Genomic DNA, 23,077 nt, shown 5'->3' on the forward strand with positions numbered 1-23,077 from the left:
GGTCGTTTTTTTTCACGATCAGGTCCACTTCCTGAGAAACACTTCATAGCCAAGCTAGACCTTCCTGTTTCAGAAAAACTAAGATTTTCCCAACTACATGATTATGCACAAAGTCTATGGGATAGTGACTCGATCTCTGGATTATTGACACCTTATGAAAGTAATTGTGATCAGGGTTTGATCAGGAAGGGAAATATTTCAATCATATATCAATCTCTTGCTAATAATTGTACCAAATTACCTCATATGTTGGCCTGGGAAAAGGAACTTAATAACACTTGGGATTTATCTGACTGGTGTAATAACTATACTAGATCCATTAAAGGATATGTGAATATATCCCTTGTAGAGGCTAATGTAAAAATTTATACTAGGTGGTATCTAGTTCCTGTTAAACTGGCTTCCATGTATCCGTCAACCTCGCCCCTATGCTTTAGAGGTTGTCAGGGACTGGGGTCTATGGTACATATATGGTGGGAATGTCCCAAAATACGGGGATACTGGAATAAGGTGTTTAACATAATAAGACGAGTCACAGGATGTAACTTACATCAATCCCCCACTATTGCTTTACTTAACGGAATGTTACCCCAGACCTCCAAGGTTACTAGAAAACTCATCCAATACATTCTGACGGGTGCCAGGATCACAATTGCAGCTGCGTGGAAAAAAACTACTGTCTCCATCAGGTATATGAAACGAAAGGTTACATGGATCATGGAACAAGAAAAGAGGGTTTGTTCCATGTTGGATATGTCTACTCTTTTCCATGAAATATGGGAACCTTGGATGCAACTTATGGGAATATCTTTTACCCCGTGAGGCTGTGAAGACTTTTATATCCTGAAGATGATGGTGTTCATTGGCAGGCAGGCTGCCATATCTTTTTCTTTTTCTCTTTTCTCTTCCTTTCTTTGATTTTTCTGTGTTTATTTCTCGTTGTCTTATCTATGAGGATAGAATACTCACTATTTCTCATTCTCAGGGTGTTAGGTTTAGGTAAGAAAAAAAAAAAGAATATATTATAAACATTTGTATTTACCTATGTTTAGGTTTTTAAGGGATTACACCAAACTTTTGGGGATATTAGGTTTGAGGGGGGTTTAGAGAATTTATGATTATAGAAACCGGTGGGTTTTAATAAAAACTATTAGAGGGAGGGAGGGGGGATTGAAGGGGTTGCTTGATCTCTTGGACACAGGCAGTTCCCGTTGGGGGTGTCGGAGAGGTTATTGTTCTCCAGAAATCCTATCCTTTATTTGTTCCGTGAACTTAGGTCTAGTACACACATGGGGATCTTTTTTGTATTTTTTTTTTTTTTACTTATATATAATTTATTGTGTGGTAATGATAGCCCTAAGGGATCATATAGCATATAAAATTGTTATTTTATTTAATTATATATTATTAGTTACACCTAATTTTTCTCCGTTGCTTATATGAACTGTCTTAATCTCACCGTATGGTGAAGGACATGAGAAATGGATAGATGTGATGGACAGTTACTATGACAGGAATGTCTAATATGTGAAGTAATGTACTTGCTTTACTGTTTTCTGTATATTATTGATTTGTATACTGCTGATATTATACAAATGTATGTACTTTTATTGAAAATAAACTTAAAATTGAATGAAAAAAAAAAAGAATCAGTTACGCATAGATAGCCCTTAGATCCGACAGGTGTAATTGACTTACACCATCGGATCTTAGGATGCAATACTTCGGCCGCCGCTGGGGGGAGTTTGCGTCGTTTTCCAGCGTCGGGTATGCAAATGAGCTTTTACGGAGATCCACGAAGGTTTTCGCGTTCGTTACGTCGTCGCTAGTAATTTTTTCCCATCGCAAAGTTAAGCATGCTTTTACATGGTTTAACTTTAGACAAGCCATGTTAAATTATGGCCGTCGTTCCCGCGTCGAATTTCCAATTTTTTTTTTTGCGTAAGACGTCCGGGAATACGAAAGTACGTTACGCCCGTCGCCGTTCAAAAAAAATACGTCACTTCGCGCAAAGCACGGCGGGAATTTCAAAACGGAGCATGCGCAGTACGTCCGGTGCGGGATCGCGCCTAATTTAAATGGTAAACGCCCCATTTGAATTAGGCGGGCTTGCGCCGGACGTCTTTACGATACACCGCCGCAAGTTTACAGGTAAGTGCTTTGAGAATCAGGCACTTACGCTGAAAACTTGCGGCGGTGTAACGTAAAGACGATACGTTACGCCGCCGGAGTTTTTTGTGAATCTGGCCCATAGATCCTAAGCTTTGGCCCTGACTATGACTTTTGACCTATTTGTTTGATTATTTTTTACACGCTGTTTTCTTTGTTTAATTTTGTTTTCCTCTAGCACAGAGTAAAAGATACAATGTATCTTTTTATCCATTCAAGAGGAGAAAAAAATCACAGGGGCGGGCTGAATCGTGACCGATTGCTGTGATAGCCAATCAGAGGCTATCATAGCAATCAGGTGAGCGAGAACCTGATTGTTAGTATGACACCCGGAGCTCTCAGTGAGAGCGTGGTCTCTGTGCTATGAGCGTGCTGTGCAGTGTGCTCTCAGCACAAGCACAGTGGCACATATGTGCAGCCTTAAAGAAGAAGACCCACTTCCTTGAGGCTGCATATGTGAAGGGGTTATATATCAGGCCAAAAAAGAGGGACAACTTTCTGGAGATATTGGAAATGCTATAATCAGAAGTGATTTTGAACAGAAAAAATATATATTGCTGTTACAATGACATATTTACTCCTTTCCATCATACTTGTATTGCTCCTTATTTTGTCACAGTTATGGCTTACATTGTCATACACTCCAGATCTACAAGCTGAATCGTCGCTCGTAAAATGTCAAAAATCTGCATAATCCATTTAATGCATTCTCCTAGTGTGAACTGTAGTCTGGCAAGCATCAATCATGGCACGCAAGCAGCGAAAGCCATTGTTCTTAAGTCACATTGGCTGCTATCTGCAGAATCTAATTATTTTATCTGTGCTGACAAATTTATCATTTTTTTAACAGCGACAATAATTCTAACATGAAAATCATGCCACCCCTGCTCCAAAACTGATTACCTGCAGTGTGCTGCTGAGATGGACACTTCCAATAACTGCAGCAGGTTATAATTCATAAATCACAATGACATTCTGAAGATCGAGTCCTTTATGCTCTTGTACACATTTGTACTAGCCATAGTCAGAAGTGTCACCATTGTCTCTATATTAGCATTTGGGGACACTGCGTTGTGTTGTGTGTGCTCCTTCTACTATACACAACACAGAAAAGACATAGGGGCAGATCCACAGAGATCTGCACCCGCGCAGCGTATTTGAGATACGCTACTTACCCGGCTTTGGTTCGAATGAATAAAGATTTTGCGCCGTAAGTTACGGCGGCGTAGTCTATCTCTTGCGGCGTAACGGCGCGTAATTCAAATCGGCAAATAGGGGGCGTGTTTTATTTAAATGAAGCGCGTCCCCACGCCGAACGAACTGCGCATGCGCCGTCCCTAAATTTCCTGCCGTGCATTGCGCTAAATGACGTCGCAAGGACGTGGACGGAAATTACGTCCATCCCGATTCACGGACGACTTACGCAAACAAATTTTTTTTTATAAAATAATACGCGGGAACGACGGCCATACTTAACATTGAGTACACCACCAAATAGCAGGTTTAACTATACGCTGAAAAAAGCCGACTAGAGACGACGTAAAAGAATGCGACGGCCGCTCGTACGTTCGTGGATCGTCGGAAATAGCTAATTTGCATACTCAACGCGGAAAACGACGTGAACGCCACCCAGCGGACGCCGAAGAATTGCATCTTAGATTCGAAGGCGTACGAAGACGTACGCCTGTCGGATCTAACCCAGATGCCGTCGTATCTTGTTTTGAGGATTCAAAACAACGATACGAAGCGGAAATTTAAAAGTACTCTCTCTGTGGATCTGCCCCATAGAAAGTAGGCACATAGAAGGACACAGAGAAGAGGCTGTGACACGTCACCTGATTTTTGTTTTTTCTGGGAGTGCATATTTTCAATTGAAAATTAATTTTAATATTTTTATTTTTGAAGTGTCAGAACAAATCTCAGGATATATACTGTATACGTGCCATGCACCTCTGTAATACATGCTTAGTCCTGTTGTGGGCCGAAAACAACAGTTGACCTTTGCTAAACTTCTCAAACACCCCCTCCAATCTTATTTTTCACACAGTTGGCCATGCACTGCCAGGAGCTGTCCGAAATGCACTTAGTGGTGGTTGGCCCTACCAGCCCCATTCCAATAGATAAAAGTCCATTGCTCAATTGTCAAAGGAGCCTGCTGGAAAATTGTTGACCGAACATCCTATAAGGCCCCGTACACACGACCGAGTTTCTCTGCAGAATTCAGCCAGAAACTCGATCGGAGCTGGATTCTGCCGCGAAACTCGGTCGTGTGTACACTTTTCAGCGAGGAAGTCGACGAGAAACTCGTCGGGCCAAATAGAGAACATGTTCTCTATTTCCTCGTTGTTCAATGAGGAAAGTCGGCCCGCCGAGATCCTCGGCGGCTTTAAGACTGAACTCGACGAGGAACTCGATGTGTTTGGCACGTCGAGTTCCTCGGACGTGTGTACGGGGCTTAAGATGCAGCCACTGTTTGGGTATTATGATACAATAGCAGCAATGGAAGATTTATCCATCCGTGTTAAATTGCTATATAACTGTTAGTCTGAATGAAATAAAACTATAGGTGTAAGACCAGCTTAATTGTTCTGGGAGTCAAGAATAAGAATTATTATTACCCTCATGAGATCAAAGAAAGTGTGCACAAGATAGCTCTGAATTTCAGACAGGATCAGCTGGTAATTTTCCCCCCATAGTGAACAAATATAAAAATACCTTCAAAGATAAATTTAACAAACCAAGTGGTAGCAAATAAGAGAAGTTGGGGTTTACATAAACTTTAAGTTCTGTATGTATCACACTTCCTGTGGTAAATCCTATAATTTCTGCCTTCCTGTCACCAGAAACTGCATCATACTATATGGGGCCTCAGAGATCTGATGCTTTAGATGGCTGGTTTGCAAGCTATGGCCCAGGGGCCAGAAGCGGCCCTTTGCTTGCCATTATCTATCCCTTGAGGCATAATCTTGGCCACTGACACCACCATTGGACATTATTCCTCCCATTGACACCAACAATGGGGCACTATTCCTCCTATTGACAACAGTGATGGAGCACTATGCCTCCCACTGACACCAATGATGGGGCACTATTCCTCCCACTGACACTTACAATGGGGTATAATTCCACTCACTGAAACCAATCACGAGGCACAATTTCTCCTCCTAATACCAAAGATGGGGCATTATTTACTCTTACGGACCACAGTCCAGCCCCCCTGAAGGACAGTAAACTGACTCTTTGTTTAGAAAGTTTGGAAACTCCTGCTTTAGGCTAAAGGGAATCTAAATGATATCCTCAAATAATCCATACACATTGACTACTTATTGGTCCTGCATCTATTTTTTATTAAATTGATTCTGTGTTTTTCTAAAGAACGAAAAGCACTACTGTGATCCACAGGAGGAGTACAGCCTTTAGAGCCCTTTCACACTGACAGCGTTAGAGGTAAAGCGCCGCTAGTTTAAGCGGTGCTTTACCATATTTTTAGAGCCCTTTTACACTGCCTGTGTTAGCGGTAACGCTTTTAACCCCCGCTAGCGGCCGAATAAAGGGTTAAAAGCGCCCAGAAAGCGTCACTGCCGAGGCACTTTGCAGGCGCTTCGGCGGTGCTGCCCATTGATTTCAATTGGCAGGGACACTTTAGGAGCGGTGTATACACTGCTCCTAAAGCGCCCCAACGATGCCGCTTGCAGGACTTTTTTTGATGTCCTGCCAGCAAAGCACCCAGTGTGAAAGCACTCGGGCTTTCACACTAATGCCACGTACACGCGGTTGGAATTTCCAACAACAAATGTTCAAAGTGAGCCTTTGGTCGGATATTCTGACCGTGTGTAGGCTCCATCGGACATTTACTGTCGGAATTTCCAACAACAAATGTTTAAGAGCTGGTTCTCAATTTTTCCGACAACAAAAGTTCTTGTCGGAAATTCTGGTCGCCTGTATGCAATTCCGATGCACAAAAATCCTACGCATGCTAGGAATCGATTTGACGCATGCTCAGAATCATTTTCTCGGCTTGTCGTAGAGTTGTACGTGACCGTTTTCTTGGCGTTCGGAATTTCCGACAACATTTGTGTGACCGTGTGTATGCATGACAAGTTTGTCGGAAAAAAATCCACAGTTTTGTTGTCGGAATGTCCGATCGTGTGTGAGCGTGGCATAAGGCTGCAGATAAGAATTTTTTCAGGCGCAATACAGGTGCTATTTTTAGCGCTAAACAAATTACTCCAGTGCAAAAGGGTCATAAAGTGTATGTCAGAATACTGAAAAAATGTATTAAGTACAGCTCTGTATCACATGCACATTTCAATTTTTTTCCCCTTATCCCACTTCAAGACCAGACACTTTTACCCCCTTCCTGCCCAGAATTTTTTTTAGATTTCAGCACTGTCACACTTTGAATGACAATTACTCAATCATTCAACACTGGAACCAAATAAAAATGTTATCATTTTTTAGACAGTGCTTTCTTCTGGTGGTATTTAATCACCTGTTTTAAAAAAGAAATTGCTAAAATGACAAAAGACCAAAAAGTTAGAAAAAATACATTTTTTTTTTTAGTTTCTGTTATACAAATTTTGCAAATAAATAATTTTCTCCATAAATTTAGGCCAAATTGTATTTAAAAAATAACCCAAACCAGTGCATATTATTTAGTCTGTGTGAAAGGTAGAGCGTCCAGAAACTACAGTATATATTTGAAAAATTGATTAATCCTGACGTACTGACTGCCTATCTCATTTCTTATAGAGGGGCCCAAAATCCAAAGAGCACCTTCAGGCATTCCAGGGACATAAATTGGGAATCCATCTTCCTGACTACCTGACTATCACATTTTTGGAGGCCATGGAGAGCCAGGAAAGTGGAAACAAAATTACCACATTTTGGAAAGCAAACATCCCAATGTATTTTCTAAGAATATTTTGAGGACTTTTTTTGCCACAAGTTTTTGGAAAATGCAGAATTAAAATACATTCTTTACAATTTGTCAACTGAATAACATATTTCTCACACACAGCATGGGAATACTTAGAATTACAACATAAAACACAATCTTCTACTCCTCCTGAGTATGAGGATACCGTATATGTGAGACTTTTTCACTGTTTGGACTGATTATGTACCTGGCATTGTATCTTGTGTATCACACAAATCAATCAATTGTATCAAAACAAATGTACTGAAATGGTTGCCTCTAAACAGGTGGTTAGGGGATATAGCTTAGTGTAACCTCACCTATATCAGTCCCTGTTCCTTTAAAGGGGTTGTAAAGGTACAATTTTTTTTCCTAAGTAGCTTCCTTTACCTTAGTGCAGTACTCCTTCACTTGCCCCATCCTTCGATTTTGCTTTTAAATGTTCTTATTTCTTCTGAGAAATCCTCACTTCCTGTTCTTCTATCTGTAACTCCACACAGTAATGCAAGGCTTTCTCCCTGGTGTGGAGTGTTGTGCTCTCCCCCTCCCTTGGACTACAGGAGAGTCAGGATGCCCGCTAACACACAGCTCCTTTCTCTCTGCAACGTGGAGAGCGTCCTGACTCTCCTGTAGTCCAAGGGAGGGGGCGAGCACGACACTCCACACCAGGGAGAAAGCCTCGCATTACTGTGTGGAGTTACAGCCAGAAGAACAGGAAGTGAGGATTTCTCAGAAGAAATAAGGACATTTAAAAGCAAAATCGAAGGATGAGGTAAGTGAAGGAGGACTGTTCTAAGGTAAAGGAAGCTAATTAGGAAAATAAAATTGTACATTTACAGCCCCTTTAAGCCAAGCAAGCCTAGCCTACTGGTGCATGGCTGCCCCCAGGAATACCATCTTCACTGGAAGTACAGGGGCTGAAGAAAGGAAGAGCAAAATTAGTTCATGTGGTTCCCAGAGTGCAGTTGTCCACATGGCTGGGACTCGTGCCTCGCAAGAACATAGTCAGTTGTATGTGCGGATGGGTCAGTTCAGGCAGAGACATGGTCAGCCAACAGGCAGCAGGAAAAAACATGGTAAATAAACAGGCCAGGGTTGGTACAAGCGATAGGCAGAGGCAACACTGCACTAGTGTGGCGGTGATCAGGAACACTGTTGCTGGCTGCACTGGTCTGGTGACATTGGGGACTAGTGTAGCACAATCAGGGACACCGTTGCTGGCTTACACTGGTGTGGTGACACTGTGACTGGTGTGATGGTAATAAGGCACACTGTTGCTGGCATACACTGGTCAGGTGATGCTGGAACTGGTTAGGCGGTGATCAGGAAAACAGTTGCTTGCTGCACTGTCTGGTGTAGTGGTAATCAGAAACACTAACCCTAGCTACACTGGCCTGGTGACACTGTGGCTGGTGTGGTGGTGATTGGAGAATTGTGACTGGCTGCACTATTAGGGCTATTTCGCATGTGAGGTTGGAAATGGTAAAAGGGAGGAATACTTTGTTTGGTATACAGGATTAATATCCATGCTGGCCAGGATGACCATACGCTCCAAAGACGATAAATCTCCTTACAGATATGGGGAAGCAAAGGAGAGCTGTGTCTAGCAACACTGTGGGGTTGATTTACTAAAACTGGAGAGTGCAACATCTGGAGCAGCTCTGCATAGAAACCAATCAACTTCCATGTTTTATTGTCAAAGCTTAATTGAACAAGCTGAAGTTAGAAGCTGATTGGCTACCATGTACAGCTGCACCAGATTTTGCACTCTACAGTTTTAGAAAATCAACCCCAAAGACCCTAAACACTCTTTCTGTGTGTCCGGCATTGGCTGTTGACTGCATTTTTTTAACATGTGTTGTAGTGCATTGTAGTGTTGCTCACGAATATTCGCATTGCGAATATTCGTTACGAATATGGCATATTCGAATATTCACGAATAACTCGAATTTCGTGGCCAAAATTCGCTATTCCGAATATTCATATTTTTTCAAATTTATTTACAACAGATCACATCCTATCGACGTCTAAAAGCATTGCTGGTATGATTAGAGACCCTGGGCCGAGTAGCTAAGCTGAGGCGATCCTTTTATGTTGCCGAATATTCGCAATCGCGAATATTCGATTTCCGAATATTCGCAAATACTTTCTCCACCCTTCTTTTGCATCAGAGCCAATCAGAGTTCTCCTACCACAGTTGTCAAAATTTCGCAATCAATTTCGCATTCGCATTAGCGAAATTTCGATAAAATATCACGAATATTCGATTTCCGAATATTCGCGAATACTTTCTCCGCCCTTCTTTTGCATCAGAGCCAATCAGAGTTCTCCTACCACAGTTGTCAAAATTTCGCAATCAATTTCGCATTCGCATTAGCGAAATTTCGATAAAATATCACGAATATTTGCGAATACTTTCTCCGCCCTTCTTTTGCATCAGAGCCAATCAGAGTTCTCCTACCACAGTTGTCAAAATTTCGCAATCAATTTCGCATTCGCATTAGCGAAATTTTGCAAAAATTTTTTTTTGATAAAATATCACGAATATTCGATTTTAGCGAATATTTCACGAATATTCGTCTATATATTCGTGATATATCGCAAAATCGAATATGGCGTATTGCGCTCAACACTAGTGCATTGTACAGTTATTATTCTATTCGACATGACAGCACATAAAAATGCACAGAAAATTGCACATGCCTAATTTTTTTCCAGATGTGAACAGACTCATTGGATTCAACGTATTTTTATGACCCATGTGTTTTTGTGCATTGCAAAAGGGCAAGTAAAAATGGAAAGGCGTGGACCAAGCCTAATAGTATTGGATCACTGTTATCTTCATATGCACAGTTTTTCTTTGTTTAGTTAGCTTCAACAACATCCCTAATAGGGCCCCATTTAACCACTAGGTGCCACTGCACAAAGGTGTATTTTTCTACTCCCAAAATGGTGGGGTAGATTTAATAAAACTGGAGCACTCACAATCTGTGCATGGTAGCCAATCAGCTTCTAACTTCAGCTTGTTCAATTATGTTTTGGCAATAAAACCTGGAAGCTGAGTGGTTTCTACACAGAGCTGCACCACATTTTGCACTCTCCAGTTTTAGTAAATAACCCTTGGTACACATTGTACACTTTAAGTGCACCTGACCCACTTGACAGTTTTGACTGGTGATGATCACAAGCCAACTTTGAACACAATGGAAGACATAAAAAAACAGAATCCAGCTGCTTTGACATGCTTTGAAGCTTACCCGTGGGTACAAGAAATACAATGTTAATTTTCCCAGTGCAATTAATTCTGACAGACGCTAGTCAATGTGGTGTGCTTCTGATCTGCCAAGCATATTGCACTATATACATGTGCCTGTGAGTATAAGCCTAGAGAGAGGAAACTGCAGTAATTATTTGTGCCAGTTGCTGGAGAAACAAATGATTTTCTAGTCAACAAATTGACGACACACATTGCTCACAGTCATACACATATATCACAAAGCACAACAAGGATCAATAAATAGATATTTTATGTAAATGTTTGACACATTCATTTGGGTTACTTGTAATATACATACTTTTTATTCTTTACAAATCACAGAATAGACACAAAAGCAGATAGACCTAACTGCAAATAGGACAACTGACTGTAAGACATCATACACATTGTCAATTAGCACTGGACATACTGCATATCACAAGTTCAATGTTAGCACCACACTTTAGCATCAGCATTAAACAGGATCCTATTTTCATACTAGTGCAGAAAAAAAGTAAATACATACATAACAGATGAGTGCTATACTGAACTGTGCTACATCTGAGAATTAGGCTTCTACTATAAACTCAATAATGCTCCTTTGGAGAAAATTGTTCTATAAGTCTGACACAACATTCATTGCTCAATTATAAAGCGAATCAGCATCAATAGTACGCATTTCTGCTATTTAAAGGTTTGCTCAGTTGTCTAACAGACTACATACTGAAATTGAAGTTGACTTGATGAATTTGCAGTCTAAAGTGCATATGACAACGTTTTAGCTTCTACACAACCTGAAGCTTCTAAACAGCTTTCTACAGGGATACCCTGCTAGAGACATTTAGACCAGACTAAAAGACATTGCTGTAAGCAGTAGTATCGAGCATGTTTCTAGGGGGGGGGGGGGGTGATCAGTATTTGAAATAAGTACAGGTAATGGCAAACCAGATGATTTACTTGCAAATATTTAGCACCCCATTAGTACATAACGCTATTCTCACAAACAATTACACCATAAAGACTTCAAATGTCTTAGTAAAATTGGAGAATGAAAAATGAATCTAACTATTTCAAATTCAGATGGTCCTATCTATATACTTTATTATTTTAAAAAGGTTTCCACAAAGAGCAGGTGCTATAAAGTGCATCTCTTTTATTCTGTTTTCGGGTAGAGGACCTATAATGAGCTAAAGCCTCATACACTCGATAGGTTAACCAGAGGACAACGGTCTGAAGGACCGTTGTCATAGGTTAACCGATGAAGCTGACTGATGGTCCGTCATGCCTACACACCATAGGTTAAATAACCGATCATGTCAGAACACGGTGACGTAAAACACAATGATGTGCTGAAAAAAGTTCAATGCTTCCAAGCATGCGTCGACTTGATTCTGAGCATGTGTGGATTTTTAACCGATGGTCGTGCCTACTAACGATTGGTTTTGACCTATCGGTTAGGAATCCATAGGTTAATTTTAAAGCAAGTTGGCTTTTTTTTAACCTATGGTTAAATAACCTATGGGGCCCACACACGATCGGTTTTGACCGATGAAAACGGTCCTTCAGACCGTTGTCCTCTGGTTAACCTATCGTGTGTACGAGGCCTAAAGCCTCGTACACACGACCGAGTTTCTCGGCAAAAAACAGCTGTCGAGGATCCCGTCGAGCCAAAAAAAAAAGAATGTCTTCTTTTTCCTCGACAGGAATGGAGAAACTTGCCTTGTCGAGTTCCTTGACAGCCTAACAAGGAACTCAACGAGGAAAACGATGTGTTTCGCCCGTAGAGTTCCTCGGTCATGTGTACGAGGCTTCAGAGTGTGTTTTCCACTTGTATACTCATATCTATAATACAGTAGGCTGCGAGTGTATATGGCCTTTGATCGGTCATCCTTCCTCCTACCACAGGATTGCACGAGTTGTTCATTGCAGAAATACTCTTACTGCATAAAACCACCTAAAGGAAGGGGAAATTGAGGATGGGAGCCCCAAGTCCTTGAGCAGGCAAATACAATGGTGCTGAGGTTGAATGTAGCAGTTAACTAATTGTACTAGGCAACTTTCATAGCGATTCTCTGTTTATAGCAGGTAACAGTGGCTTTATGCCCAATTTTGTTCAAAAAAGCGAAGTGACAATTTTTCGGTATCTGACTTTTTATGATGTAAGACTTAAAAGACAAAAAGTGATTGATTGTTGCTGGGAAAACACTTTGGGGGTGATTTACTAAAACTGGAGAGTGCAGAATCTGGTGCAGCTGTTCAGTGTAACCAATCAGCTTTTCACTTCAGCTTGTTCAATTAAGCATTGACAAAAAAAATCTAGAAGCTGATTGGTTTCTGAGTTGCACCAGATTTTGCACTTTCCAGTTTTAGTAAATCAACCCTGTCTCTTTCAGTATTATGTACAAATTTGATTCATTCCTATTTGGCTATTGCACTTTGCTATCTGTTTTTTATTTTATCATAGCACTGTGTGCATTAGTTGACACCTAAAGCTTTACACAGTGTTTGAATGTATTATTTTGCCTTTTGCAAAGCTTTAAGTACATTTTTGTTAGAAAGCTTTGTATACAAGCCTTCTTTTAGTTTTTCTTGAAATAAATGTGTTCTGTTGCAATAATATGAAATTTTGTGTCATAGCAGTTCAAGTATTTTTAATACCTATCTGAGTAATAAAAAGCATAGCGAACCCTGGCCTGTACTGATTTGTTTACACGCTTAACATTAAGTGGATGTTCAACCTTTTTATCTTAAATACATGTTTTTTTGGTGCAAATGTTGGCTGAAAAACATTTTCTGTGTAGTTCCAAAACCCAAACCAAACCCCCCAATCTGTGCCTTGTTAAAATGGCATTATAAGACATGGACATAAAATTATGTTATGTATGTTCTTCTTATCTGAAGACAGTGTAACATAACATGAAAAATATAGTATTTAAAAAGATGTGGCTATAGCTATGGCTGTTACAAAAAAACAAAAAAAATACAAAAAACTTATTTTTGCACACTGGCGTAGACAAAACCATCTGGCTACAGAAGTATTTATGCAGACAGCAATGGAATCTAGCAAATGATTAGGATGAATGTGACTGTATGTATGGTTCTGGGCTAGTGCCAGGTTGCTAAAAAAAACAATCTGTACACAGGAATGACTTAGAATGACACAGAACTGAATGGTAAGATTGCAATATAATGGGTTATTTAATGCTTTTATGACAGGTATCAACAACATAAAGTCATACTTTGCATAAAAAGAAAAACAGTAAAACCTTGCATTGCGAGCATAATTCGTTCCAGAAGCATGCTTGTTATCCATAGCACTTGTATATCAGAGCAAATTTCCCCATAAGAAATAATGAAAACTCAGATGATTCGTTCCACAACCATTTATTCATAAGTCCTTCTGTTTATAGTCCATATAAAAAGATTATTGTGACCAGGTTGTGTAACCATAAAATGTCCATCCACAAATGGTGGTCTCCGCAAGGGAATTAGAAGCAAAATCCAGCAGGAGCTACAGAGTATAAAAGAGAAGAGAGGAGTATAGCAAGTGTAGCAATATGTTGCTAAATGCTGTACCTTCAATAAATGTAACCATATTGCTACACTTAGGGGCGCCTCTCTTTTATACTCAGTTGTGACTTGACACAACTTGTATATCAAGACATCGCTTGTATATTAAGTCAAAATGTATTAAAATATTTAGCTTGTCTTGTAAAACGCTCTCAAACCAAGTTACTCTCAAACCAAGGTTTTACTGTATTGTTCATAAGATTATTTGTCATTTAACATTTAAACAACTGTGATGCCTAGCACACACAATATTTCTTCCCGTCAGGAATACTGCCATGTTTTCCTTTGGCCGGGAAAACCGGACGTGTGTATGCTCCTTAGTAGTTTTCCCGACAGGAAAACTGCGGTTTAAAAAATGAGAACATGTTCTCTTTTTTCTCGCCGCGAATCGCATCATTTTTTTCCCAGAAGTTTTCCTATGGGAAACACTGCGAGGGAGCATACACACGGTCGGTTTTCCCGACCAAAGTTCTCCTGGCAGTTTTCCTTTCGTGAAAACCATCCGTGTTTACAGTGGAAAAGGGACTGAGCCGGTTCCCGGTTTTCCCCTCGGTTTTCCCAGTGGACTTTTGACCGTCGGGAAAACCGATCGTGTGTACTAGGCATAAGTCAAAATATGGACAGGCTTCTTCGACAGGCATGCTCAGTGAGAATGATAACAAATATTAACAGTAGAGTGTAAATAAAAAAGCTGGAAGTTCCAGTATGGTCACAAAAAAATTGTATAAAAACATGTTAAAGTGGATGTAAACCCGAAATGTTTATTTTTTTATGTCACAATGTACAGTATAAGATTTCCTATAATCTGTGCCCAGTTTTGCCACACAGAGTTAATCCAGCGCTGAGCAATCCTCTTTTATTGTTCAGTGAAATAAAACAGACTTACAGAGAAAAACCTTGGTCCGTTCTTCCCCCTTGCTGTGAGTGACAGGTTATTTACATATCTCATGCACTAGCTTCAGACTGGCATTATTTTTTAATTCCCACCCCCACTCTTTTTCTGAAGTCATGTGGTTACTTTTCTGGATTTTGACTGGATGTTAGTGATCATAGCAGAATTCAGTGTAAGAAATACATATGAAAAAAAATGCATGTTGACAAGGGGAGTGTAGAGGTGGGCGGAGAGTCTACTGACATCACAACTCCACCCACCGAGCTCCAGACAACAGATTCACCCACAGAATCTGCAGTTTTTCTGGTCTCATAACAGACAGAGGGGAGACATTTGACAGGTAAGGATACATGCAGGAGGCATGTATATCCTTATAGATCAGCACTTTGGCAGTAGTTTAGAAAGGATGAGAGTGCGTTTACATCCACATTAATTTAGGTAAAGAAATGCCCAAGGCTTAGTAAGCCATTTTAATTAGACAGTATTCATCTTGTACTGATATGAACTGAAATTTGAGTACTGTTAATTACAGCACATCATCATTGCTCTTCAGTGCTGTACTAAATAAAACCAACAGTGTATAAATGTCCACAAAGTGTGAAATGCATTCTGCAGCCCAAATAAATATTTATAGGATACTAGCTTTTTAATCAGTTTAGACGTAAGTGCCATATAACAAGGCAAAATGTTAAAAATTGGTGCAAATAACTTGATTTAGAGTTTTAAAAAGTTGGTAACAAAATGCAACTCTGCTTAAAACAGATATAATTAAAAAAAATAAAACAGCTGAAGGCCAAAACCCCTTAAATGTCAGTTGTGGGTTTATACCAAATTACTAATTTCACTCCAATAAGGAGATTTCCAGTAGGAGTTTGTCTCCACTTCCTCCCAAAAGACTGAAACAAAAGTTTAATTATCCCCAATTATTTAATTATTTTGCACTATGGAGGCTCCAAAGATGGAGCATAATACCATGAATGGCTGCAGTAGTTGGTCTCTAAATAAGCCAGTAGAAGCCCTTATGTGATTATGTGATGTGATTTCCAGCAAACACACAAAATTGAATAGTTAGTCTTGATGCCATTCCATTCTATGGGTAGGTGTACAATCATTGCTGCTTGTGGTAATTTTTAGAACATATCTAAGGCCACAATTCACTCAGCTCTATTCAATTAGAGCAAATAATATCACACTTCCTAGATTAGGAATGGACATTATTTTCCCTGAGTTATTTTACTGTTATCAACATCACACAAGTTTAGATAATGTCATACTATAGCGTGTACCCTGCTATCATTGCAGTCTCATCTTTTTTGACAACATCAGTTTTTAAAAAAAAAATCTATCTTTGTTAAAATACAAACTTGAATTAATTTACTAACACTTCTAATACACAATCTGAACTTACAAAGGAAGCTTCAGTTAAGACAACAATTTTAACAAGTTTTGTCATAGTAAAGTAAACTGAGTCAGTACAGCTGCTGAATTCAAAGGTAAAAATGTCAAAAAATACCCTTCTTAAATATATTAGATGTCTCTTCTATTTGACTTCAATGTGCTACGTTCAGCTTAGCAGGTACTGTACTTGCCCAATAGAGTAAGAAGGTCAATGAAGATTTCGGTTGTAAATGCACCATTGGACAGATTGCAGGATTGCCTTCTGTAATCAGCTGATACACTAAATAATGCATGTGTTTGTGTTCTCCTGTTTTCCTCTCTATGGGTCAAGACGTGGCCATACAATCCAAAAATTCATGGCATACGCACTGGCAGAAGCCATATACCATAAGTATAACAAGGCTAGAAGGAACAAGGCTTACAAAGACAACCCCAAGGGTTACCTTTTTTGATACCAACAAATAGATCCCCAGAGGCAACGAACTAAAATAGAGTAATCCTAGCAACCAAACAAAGACACGTACTGAGGTTTGGCAGATGAGCGATGTACAATTCCACACTGTCCAGTTCTGAGGCATTGAGACTGGGTCATACGTTGAAGGCCGGTAGAATTCTACCACAGGAGTAGCATTGAGGGATGGAGAACTTTCCCTCTGGACTTCCATTATGGTGATCACAAGGCAGTTGGTAGAACTGTGTGATGGAGTGACTAGAGTTGACAGGCGTTTTGGTGTTAAAAGCAACTCTGTAGGATTGTCTCCAGGACACCTTCCTTTGCCGCCACATGCAAGATTAAGTAAGATATTGTTATCATCAGGGAGACTGCTAACCTCATCCTCAGGTAATCGAGTCTCAAACCTACAAAACGGGCATACAATCACACATTGTGGCGACTCCACACAGTCCACAAGCTTGTAGAGGCATTTGGCACATACTCTGTGACAACAGCCCAAAACTTTTGGTTTTCTCTGTCTTAAGTTGTATCGGTTGTAACATATCTTGCATTCCAACTCGTCTGAGTTTAGGTTTGGAGACTCAGATGTATCTTCAGCTACTTGCCCAGTCATCGTGTCTGCCCGGAAACTCTGCAGGAAATTCCAAAATATCAGTGGGACTCATAAGATGATTGTCAAACTGTGCAGATTTGTATCCACCTTAAATGTACTCATAGTACAATGAAAGAGAACAACTCTAGACACTCTAGAGTTTCAAGCTTCATTACTTGCAAATTTTCTTCTAGTCCACATTTTCTCCACTTGCCACAATCTTCAGCTTCAGTCGCGTTGCAGGATTCTGGAACAGAACAGTTTACATTGTTAGATTCATGTGTAAAGCCAGGAACTGAATTGATTTGCTGGCATTTTCTAGGCAGCGCAATGACACGGACACAATTGTCCTTACAGAAAGGGCTGAATGGCATTTTTTTCAGTGCCTAACTACTCTGTGATATACACAACAAGCAGAATGAAGTATTCACATGGGCTAAGAATTTTGCATTAATTATAAGACCCAAGTAAACAATCATTTACATAGTTTTAAATAATTCACAGAAAGATCATAATAAGGCAATAATAATAATAGATAGCATAATCATAAACACACTACAGGCTTACTGATACACATGCAGTATTTTTTATTACTGTATGGTGTGCACACTTTTTTTTAAACTTCTATGTTTCAATATTTTTTAATTAATGAACAGTGGTGTGGATCAGCGTGTCCATCAACTTTTTTTTTTTTTGGATACAACACCAAACACATTACTTATATATATGATGTTTATCACATCGCCTGCAGCTGATTCTGGTAAAAAAACAAACAAACATTCTGTTTATTGCCTCGTTCAGAGCCTTCAGATACTGGCTTGAGCATATGTCTGCTGGAACTGTGAAGGTAAGGGACAGCAGCAGCTGCTGCTACTGAGAACAGTTGTGCCGCTCAACCGCACCCTTCTGCTGTCTTGGACATTCACATTGCTCTTACGTCTCTCACACAATGCATTGCCATGTCGAGAGAAGGAAACTGGAGTGGAGGAGAACGTCAACTGATTAGCTGATGGGCCATTGGAGTGAAGGGGGAGGAGCTCTCCCCTTTCTGAGGAGACATGGAGACAGAGGACCCATATTAGGAGAGGCGTTACTGGAGGCACATGAAGCCAGACTGAAAGAGCACTGAGCAAAGAGGGGAAATCCAATGATACAAATGAGTGCCAGTGCCACCATTACACCCCCCAACATCCCTCTGCCACTGATCCCACCCCCCTCCACCACCACCACTGATCCTATTCCCTCTACCACCACTGCCACTGATCCCATCCCCCCCCCACCACTGCTGCCACTGATCCCATCCCCACCACCCCTGCCATTGATAGGTAATTACACTGCTTGAATTTAAAAAATACATGTGATGATTTGTTAAAGTGTTTGTAACCCCAACACTTCATATTCCTGATATGTGCCTGCTGTATCATGTACTTATATGAGAAAATATCCTGTTTTCTTGTATTGCTTATTTTGTGTGAAATCCCTGATGTTCCTGCCAGGCCCCTTGCTTTCCTATTAACCACCCTGGCGGTATGATTATGTCAGATTTTTGCGAATTAAAGCGATACAATTGTTTTGCATAGAAATTTGGCGTTTTAAATTGTAATAATGTAATTCTTATTTATAATGCGCTTAAATCTGTCCAAACAAGAGTCTAGTAAATATCCCAGGTATGATAAAGTTTGAAACACTAAATCATAAATTATAATATAATAAATAACTATAAATAATTATAAAAAAAATAATAATCTAATAATAATAAAATGTATTTACCCACGATTTACTATCGCTCAATTCACAGTGTTCTAATTTACTATCGCTGTTTTCTAGCTGTTCTAAAACCACTTTTGACGTAAAGGGACACTTTTTGGTTGTCATGGGCAATCTCAAATTTCCAGGCAGAAAGAACAGTATATATAATGTAAAACCGCATGCAGGGCAATGGACAAACCACTAGGGACAGAAGGGAGGTAAAATGATTTCAAACAGTAATGTAATCTGTAAGATTACAGTGTATGTGTTATGAATTTAGTACTTTTTGAATTTGCTGCCAGGCTCCCCCCCGTACGTCGTGACGCTCGCAGGGAATGGAGCCTGGCACACTAAGGCATCGGGCGGAGGACACAGCCCATGGGTACAGCGGCGGCACATCGCAGGTTCCTGGGGACAAGGTAAGTAACCTGCACCAGTATCCTGCAATGCAATCCCGAGTGTGGCTCGGGGTTACCGCTAATGGTAATGAAATGTAACCCCGAGCCACACTCGAGCCCCCGCTGCACAGCCATTAACTGGGAAGCTCAGTGTTCTGCTGCCCCCCAGCGCTTATGCAGCTGGGAACAGAGGGAATGTGATTACTTATTAAAAAGGGAACATTTTATTCATAATGTGTTTTTTTATATCTATACAAAAATATTTTGCCTCTCATTTCTATTTTAAACTGAATAGGTTGTTTTACAAAGTGATCGTTCAAAATCACTTTAGTGAATGCAGCGCTGCATTAATTTGTGTCTTTTATATCTGCCTGGAATTTATCTTTATTTTTTAACAGAGCATTTATTAAAATATCAATGCTGACATATCTCTTCACTATCTAAAACTTCACAAGTTTCAACTTCATTGAACTTGGATCCAGAGCCAAATCTATATTGCTAGGGCTTGTAAGAACACAACTATTGCTCTTATAAACCATGTTCTTCCTCCAGGCTCATAAAGATTTGAAGAAGCATTATGCATCAGCCCTTCCATCTGATCACAAATCAGTACAGTGATAGAGGCCGTGTGCGTGTCAGGGCTGATGAAAATAAAGACAGCAGTGTTAATGGATGAGAGGTAATGTCAGAATGTAATCTTTACCACAAGAGGTGGTGACCTTCAAAAACACAAAAAGTTATGGCTTGAAGTTACTATAACCTTAAACAAGAACTTCAGTAAAAAAACAATTACACAAATTCACTGATGAATTCATGAAACATTCTACAGTAGCCAAGATCAAATGTATGTATTTGGATGGCTGAAATGAATGCAAGCCACGAAAAAATGTCTCCCTGATGCCTCCTGTGTGGGAATGGCACTTGGAATGGGATTGTTATGCCCGTACACTCAATTGGAATTTCCGTTGGGAAAAACTCCAATTGGGATTTTTCAGACGGAATTCCATTCAAGCTGTCTTGCATACACACCGTCACACCAAATTCCGACTGTCAAGAACGTGGTGAAGTACAACACTACGACGAGCCGAGAAAAATGAAGTTCAATGCTTCTGAGCATGTGTCGACTTGATTCTAGGCATTCGTGTTTTTTTGTCCGTCGGAGTTCCATACAGACAAACGGAATTTCTGATAGAAATTTTTTTGTTCTCTATCTAATTCCGTCGGAATTTCCAAAGGAAAAACTGATGGGGCACACACAAGGTCGGAATATCTCATGAAAAAATTCCGTCTGACTTTTTTCATCGGAAATTCCGATCGTGTGTACGCGTCATTTGAGATAGAAATTAGGGATCTTTCTCTCCCCCTGTGGGCAACCACCAATTAAACATCCTGTTCAAAGGCCCCATTGGGTCTCTGAAAGCACCCATTAACACAGTTAGGCCTCGTACACACGACCGAACATTTCTGCTGAAACTGGTCCGCTGACCAGTTTCAGCAGACATGTTCGGTCGTCTGTACGGCCGACCGGACAAATGTCCGGCGGATCGGATAGGTTTCCAGCGGACAAATATTTCTTAGCATGCTAAGAAACATGTCCGCTGGAACCATGTCCGTCGGACATGTTCGGTCGTCTGTACAGACTCACCAGACATGTCCGATCGGCCGCCATCCCTCGCATGCGTCGAAGTGATTCGACGCATGCATGGAAGCATTGACCTTCCAGGGTCGCGCACGTCATGACATGTCACCGCGTTTGTTTTCCGCAGGTATTTAGGTCTGATGGTGTGCACAGCCATCAGACCAAAATCCGGCAGCGGACATGTCCGGTGAAAACGGTCCGCGGACCGTTTTCATCGGACAGATCCGCTGGTGTGTACGGGGCCTTACATTTTTAGTGCAGTGAGGTGTGCTTTAGCAGAAATGTTCCTATTAAACTTTGAGCTGTAGTACCCTATTGGATTCTGAAAAACCTCAGCTGCTTCTCTGAGCCTGCCTACTACCTGTTATGACCTTTGGTCTGTGTGACTTAGTTCTGTATTACTGCTGCTTACCTTGACCTTTTCCCCCAGTTACTGGCTGACAGTTTGGAACTTAGTTTTTTTTTGTTTGTTTTTTTAACCTAACCTCTGTCAATGGAGGGCAGAGATCTAGAGGTCTCACAGAGAGACCTTCAAACCTTAACAGAGTTTTTTGCAAAGACTGAGTACTTCTGAAGCCCTGTACACACGCTCGGTTTTCTCTGCGGTAAAAAGTCAGCCGAGAAAACCGAGGGGAAAGCCGAGAACCCGGCAGGAAAACTGCCATGGAGCTTTGGCCGGGAATGCCGGCCGTGTGTATGCTTCATCGGCACTCCCTCACAGTGTTTCCCATAGCTAAGTAGTAGATCTGGCGGGAAAAAAAATCCTGGGAATCCCGATGGGAAAATAGAGAGCAGGTTCTTTTTTTTCCCGCCGGGATTCTCGGCTATTTTCCTGACTGGAAAACTGCAAGGAAGCATACACACGTCCGATTTTCCCGGCCAAAAGCTCTCCAGGCAGTTTTCCTGCCGGGAAAACCGGTCGTGTGTACGAGGCTTTAGATTCCAAAACTGCCAGGAGTCCATGCTTAAAGTGGAATGTCACTCTCTCAGTCAACATTGCCAAATTTCTAATACTTATGCTGCTGGCATTAGTAAATAGATAGGAAAATGTATAATATTTACTTGTTTTAAACTTTTTAATTTTTTTTATTTATTTAGTGACTTCCTGGTTTCCATACCTAGGCACATGATGTCATACAGCCCAGGAGGGGAGAAGGGGTTTTCTCAGCTAAGCACACCTTTATGCCTGCATGTCTAAGCTAAGGGCAAAAGGATTTCAGGAAGTAAATGTTAAATTAATCATCTGCCTTTACTTAAGATGGCCACTGCCAGAAATGCTAGAGGGGGTTTTCAAATGCAATTTCTCAGCAAAACAAAGGATGGGTGGGTGAGTTTGCTTTGAATAATAAAAAAATAATTAAATAGCATTTTTGAGTTGTGGTGCTCAGATGCAGTGTAGTTCCACTTTAACAGAAGTTCCACACAAATAGATGATATTATATTTCAGAAACTCAGAAATGCACAGTGTTTTATACATATAGGCCTGGATTCAGCGGCGCACATTTATGCCGCCGTAGCGTATCTCTGATACGCTACGCCGACGCAGCGCATGGAGGCAAGCATTGAATTCACAAAGCACTTCCTCCCAAAACTGCGCTGGGTTTCCAAGGCGTAAGTCGGCGTAAGTGGAAGTAGGCGTGAGCCATGCAAATGGGGTGTGACCCCATGCAAATGAAGGGCCGAGTGCCAGACAGATATGTATAACGAACAGCGCATGCGCCGTCCCGTGGGCGCATCCCAGTGCGCATGCTCACAATCACGTCGGAACAACTGCCTAAGATACGCCGGATCACTGCCTACGGCGTGAACGTAACCTACGCCTAGTCATATTCACGTCCAACGTAAACTACGTAAAATACGCAGGCTTGAGTTCCCTGGTGCAGACCTTTCCATGTCTGCTGCTGAGTTACACCTGCTTTATGGGGCTTAACTTTATGCCGGACGTACAACTTACGCGCACCAGTCTTAGCCTGCGTCGGGCGCATGTACAATCGTGAATCGGCGTATCTCCCTCATTTGCATATTTGAATAGAAAATCAATG

The 23,077-nt window shown here is 40.8% G+C and overlaps 1 protein-coding gene across 1 annotated transcript in view; it reads right to left on the reverse strand.

Annotated features, from left to right (window-relative positions):
* Window positions 1-15,500: 15,500 nt before the first annotated feature.
* RNF182 (ring finger protein 182) overlaps window positions 15,501-23,077 on the reverse strand; it is a 68,239-nt gene continuing 60,662 nt past the window's right edge. Inside the window, exon 2 of the mRNA XM_040353750.1 lies at window positions 15,501-17,496. Within this exon, the coding sequence (XP_040209684.1) occupies window positions 16,530-17,270 (741 nt within the window). The 5' untranslated portion in view covers window positions 17,271-17,496 and the 3' untranslated portion in view covers window positions 15,501-16,529. The remainder of the gene's footprint in view (window positions 17,497-23,077) is intronic.

Source organism: Rana temporaria, chromosome 5 (assembly GCF_905171775.1).
Source record: "Rana temporaria chromosome 5, aRanTem1.1, whole genome shotgun sequence".
Lineage (NCBI taxonomy): Eukaryota > Metazoa > Chordata > Amphibia > Anura > Ranidae > Rana > Rana temporaria.